This window comes from Ursus arctos, unplaced genomic scaffold (assembly GCF_023065955.2).
Source record: "Ursus arctos isolate Adak ecotype North America unplaced genomic scaffold, UrsArc2.0 scaffold_5, whole genome shotgun sequence".
In the NCBI taxonomy this organism is placed as follows: domain Eukaryota; kingdom Metazoa; phylum Chordata; class Mammalia; order Carnivora; family Ursidae; genus Ursus; species Ursus arctos.
The window spans coordinates 38,125,425-38,130,150 of NW_026623067.1; the positions used below are offsets into that span (position 1 = coordinate 38,125,425).

A 4,726-nucleotide genomic window follows, 5' to 3' on the forward strand; every position below is an offset into this window, starting at 1 on the left:
GCAGTTTTCTGACCAGAAAATACGTTGCCCTGGCACAGCTGGGTGGCTCAGTCATCTGCCTTTGGCTCAGGTCTTATATATATATATATATATATATATATAATATTTTTTATTATATTATGTTAGTCACCATACAATACATCCCTGGTTTTTTGATGTAAAGTTCCATGATTCATTAGTTGCGTATAACACCCAGTGCACCAGGCAATACGTGCCCTCCTTACTACCCATCACCAGCCCCAGGGTCTTAGGATCGAATCTCACATAGTGCTCCTTGCTCAGCTGGGAGCCTGTTTCTCCCTCTGCCTGCAGCTCCCCCAGCTTGTGTCCTCTCTCTCTCTCTGACAAATAAATGGGTAAAATCTTAAGAAAGGAAGAAAGGAAGGAAGGAAGGAAGGAAGGAAGAAAGAAAGAAAGAAAGAAAGAAAGAAAGAAAGAAAGAAAGAAAAAGAAAAGAAACGAAACAAACAAACATTGCCCGGAAAGCTTCAATTCTTGATCAGTATTCAGCTTTTGTCTTTCAAATTTTGGTTCCTGGGGCTTTGGACCCTGCAATTGTATTAAAAGGAGTTAAGAAATTTAGTGTTTAATAGTCATTTGAAGGCAATTTCTTTTTTCAGCTCGCCTCTCCCTCAGGGACATCCCCTGGTTGTAGAGTGCAAGGCGAAATGCGGAAGTATTTCTTGTAGCTTGGAAAGGTTTTTCGTAGAACTGATCGATATCCCAATTCCCTTCAGGAGACCGGCCTAAAAACGAAGTTGGAGAACGTATGGGCAGCTAGTCAGTTCCTGCCCTGCCCCAGTGCTATTTTCTAAGTATTTACAGAGAGTAAATTTACAGAATAGTTTCCAGGTCACGCTCTGGAGAGTATCTCAATTACTTTCTTCCCACCCACTTCGCACGTCCCGGTGGGGATGAGTGTCAGTCTTTCGGAGTTTCAGGCGCTTGTACTGAGTGGCTTCTAACCTCTCCCATCCAGAGCGTCAAGGGCCGCTTGTGAGGCACTCCGCGGTAGGGCCTCCTGGGAAAGAGAAACTGCTGGCCCACAGAAAGCCGAACGAACTGTAAGCCTTGCGCTCGCCCACCTGGGTGCCTCGAAAAGCTGGAGTCCCGGAGAAGTTTGAGGAGGACCCCATTCCCCAGTTTGCCCCTCGCTGGTCCCCTCTATTGAAATCTTGGCTCCTGGTTTAAAAGAAGGTGCAGGAGAGACTTTAACCCGCCGCGGAGAGGCTGGGAAGCCAGCATGCGATGCACCTCAGCCCTTAGTTTGGGGGCTCCTGTTTCCTTAAGCTTCGAAGGCGTGGTCCTTCACGGTCCCGATGCCGCCTCTCGCCGCCTCCGCCCCGCGGGTTCTCTGGGAGTTCCGCTGTCTTCACCGGCACTGTAGGGGTTCTGTGGGTCCGAGCGGCTGTCAGACTGGGGCGAGAGAAGCCCCGCCGAGCTCAGCCCTGGTTACGAGCAGTCTTTAGGCGGCGGCTGTGGAGGTTAAGACGGGGCGGGTCCTAGCGCGTTGTCCTTAGAAACGCCGTTCGAGGGAAGAAGTGTTAGCTTCTCGGAGCGTCTTCCTTGCCCCGCCCGCCGCGGGCCGCAGGGACTTAAGAGAGATCCCAGCTCGAGGGGACGGGAGACGGCGCCTCCCTAGCCCGAGCGGTTTCCCGCGTCTCTGCACCCCTAGGCGGCGCTGCGCTCCTCCGCACCCGCCAGCTCCGCTTTCCCAGACGGCTGCCAGACCTCCAGTCCGGCGAGCACAGCTTCCAGCCGGCCAGCCCCAGGCAATCCCAGCATACTCAGGAGGCAGAACGTCGGCGGTCTGTGCACCTCTAGCCGGCTGCGGCGGGCGACCGGCCCTTGCTCATTACCACGGTGCGTGCTCTCCGGGAGTCCGGAGCATGGTCCTGGGTCACTGCTGGTGGAGCGAGGACGCCGAGAGGGAGGATGGTGGGCTGGAGGGTGGTGGTTCTATGTCTGTGGGTCTCCTGCGGCTTTGCCGCCAGACAGCTGGAATACTCGGTGTTGGAGGAGACCGAGCGGGGCGTAGCCGTAGGCAATGTTTCCGCGGACTTGGGGCTGTCAGCGGCCGCTCTGTCCTTGAGGAACTTTCGCTTCCTTTCCAGCCACCGCGATCCCTACTTCGGGGTGGATCTGGCCAGCGGTAGCTTGGTGGTCTTAGAGCCGGCGGACCGCGAACGGCTGTGCGAGACCAAAGCTGTCTGCGTCTTGACCTATGAGCTGGTGCTGGAGGACCCGCTGGAGCTACACACGATGCGAGTTCACGTCGTGGACACCAACGACAACTCGCCTGTCTTCCCTGCCGGCGACGTGCAGCTGCACATCCCCGAATTCCTGATGCCCGGCGCCCGCTTTACTCTCCCTAATGCCCAAGATACTGACGAGGGAAGCAACGGGGTCCTAAGTTACAGTCTGAGCCCCAGCCAGCACTTTCGGCTGATCATGGGATCGCGGGTGGACGGCAGTGAATACCCCGAGTTGGTGTTAGAGAAAGCGCTGGATCGGGAGCAGCGCGCCACCCACCAGCTGGTGCTCACCGCTAGGGACAGCGGGCAGCCTGCGCGCTCCGGAGACGCACAAGTTACCATCACAGTGGTGGACACAAACGACAATGCGCCTGTATTTGAGCGCACAGTGTACCGCGCCAGTGTGCCAGAGACTGCACCCAACGGGACTGTGTTATTACGAGTTCAGGCCTCGGACCCGGATGAAGGCTCCAATGGGGAAATCCGGTACTCCTTAAGCAATGGCACGCGGGCCTCGCTGCGACACCACTTTGACGTGCACCCTAGAAGTGGGGAGGTGCGGGTAGCTGCTTCACTAGGTCCACCTGAAACGTTGTTGGAGGCGTACATTGAGGCAAGGGATGAGGGCACCTTCGGTTTAGCTAGTACTGTCAAACTGCTGGTGGAAGTGACCGATGTGAATGATCACGCCCCGGAGGTGAATCTCCTGACTCTCTCCAGTTCGGTTTCTGAGGACGCTGCCCCCCGCACAGTGATTGCTCTCCTCAGTCTAAGGGATGAGGATCTCGGTCCCAATGGTAAGGTCATCTGTAGCATGTCCAGTGGAGGCCCTTTTAAGCTGAAGGCTTCCTTTGACAACTACTACAGCTTGCTGACTGATGGGCCGCTGGACCGGGAGCAGGTCAGCGAATACCAGGTCCTGATCACTGCGTCAGATGGTGGCTCCCCCCCATTGAGCACCCGCAGGACACTGACAGTGTCTGTTGCTGATGTGAATGACAATTCACCAAGCTTTGCTCAACCGCAACAGGAACTTTTTGTGGCTGAAAACAATGGTCCTGGGGCCTCTCTAGGCCGCGTGTTTGCCCAGGATCCCGACCTGGGGAAGAACGGCCTTGTCTTCTATGAGCTGTTGGATATGATCTCTGAAAGGCAGACAGCCTCTAGCTTCGTGGCAGTAGAATCAGCCAGCGGGGCTATCACTGCCAAAACTTCCTTTGACTTTGAGCGGCTCAGGGGATTTCACTTCCAAGTGGAAGCCCGGGATGGTGGCATTCCTCCCCGAAGTGCAACAGTGACTGTAAACTTGTTTGTGGTAGATAGGAATGACAATGCTCCAGTCATCTTGTTTCCCGTGCCCAGAAATGGCTCTGTTCCAGTGGAAATTGTGCCTCGCTCTGCCAGAAGTGGACACTTGGTCACAAAAGTGGTAGCAGAGGATGCAGACAGTGGCTCTAATGCTTGGCTTTCCTACCGTATTTCTCAGGCTTTGGACTCCAGCCTTTTCAGGATTTCAGCCAGTATGGGAGAGCTCCGAACTGCCCGCTTAATTCTTCCCACGGATGCAGTTAAACAGAGGCTGGTGGTTGTGGTTCAGGACCGTGGAGACCCATCACTCTCCTCTTCCGTCACACTGGGTATATTGCTGAGCAACTCTGCCCCTCAGATCCTTCCAGACTTTGAAGATACCTGGGAAACAGGAGGCCACCTTTCTACCCAGAACCTGTATTTAGTAATTGCTCTGGCTTGTATTTCCTTTTTATTTCTGGGGTGCTTACTTTTCTTTGTGTGTATCAAGGTGAACCAGAGCCCAGTTCGTTGTTCTCAAAGCTGCTGTCGCTCCCCAGAGGAACTGAGGTATGGGAGGAAGATGGCTTCAAATCCTTGTATGACATCAGCCACAATAGATGTCACTACAGTTGAGAGACTTTCTCAGACCTATCACTATCGGGCTTCTCTAGGACTTGGTTCTGATAATAACAGTTTGCTGTTCCGTGGGGAATACAGTGCTGCTGACCTGAGAAATCTGGCTACTGGGGTAGGACTGAATTTGCCAATATCCTGCATTCACATTCGGAATAGGAAAGGGGATCACATAAATGTCAATGCCATGGTAAGCAAATTTTTTGGGATTTGATTCCCTTGGCCAGGAGATGACTGCTAGCTATGTTCTGAAATGCTTCTTAGGTGAGTCTTTGGCAACATGTAATCCATTGAATTGAACACTCCTGCTTAGAGCCTACTGTGCTAAGAATTCTGGGAGTATGTAAGTATTAAAAGACTGTCCTTGACCTCAAGGAGTTTATAGTTTATTTTTGAGAAACAAAGATAAGAAATTCAAACCCATTAAAGAACAATAAAAGTAATATAGTATAAAGGTCTGAAATTAGAAATAAGGTACCAGCTTCTGGTACAGGTAATAAATGACCTGGGAAGTCTTTAATTCCTTTCGGGAATTTGTTTAAGGAATT

The 4,726-nt window shown here is 52.7% G+C and overlaps 1 protein-coding gene across 1 annotated transcript; it reads left to right on the top strand.

The window, feature by feature from the left end:
• Positions 1–645: 645 nt before the first annotated feature.
• Positions 646–4,496, top strand: PCDHAC1 (protocadherin alpha subfamily C, 1). The gene has a single exon (XM_026508163.4). The coding sequence runs from the start codon at positions 1,936–1,938 to the stop codon at positions 4,390–4,392; it is 2,457 nt and encodes an 818-aa protein (XP_026363948.2). The 5' UTR covers positions 646–1,935; the 3' UTR covers positions 4,393–4,496.
• Positions 4,497–4,726: the final 230 nt, after the last annotated feature.

Coding starts and splice junctions, on each gene's coding strand:
- PCDHAC1 (XM_026508163.4), top strand. CDS start 1,936: ATGGTGGGCTGGAGGGTGGTGGTTCTATGTCTGTGGGTCTCCTGCGGC.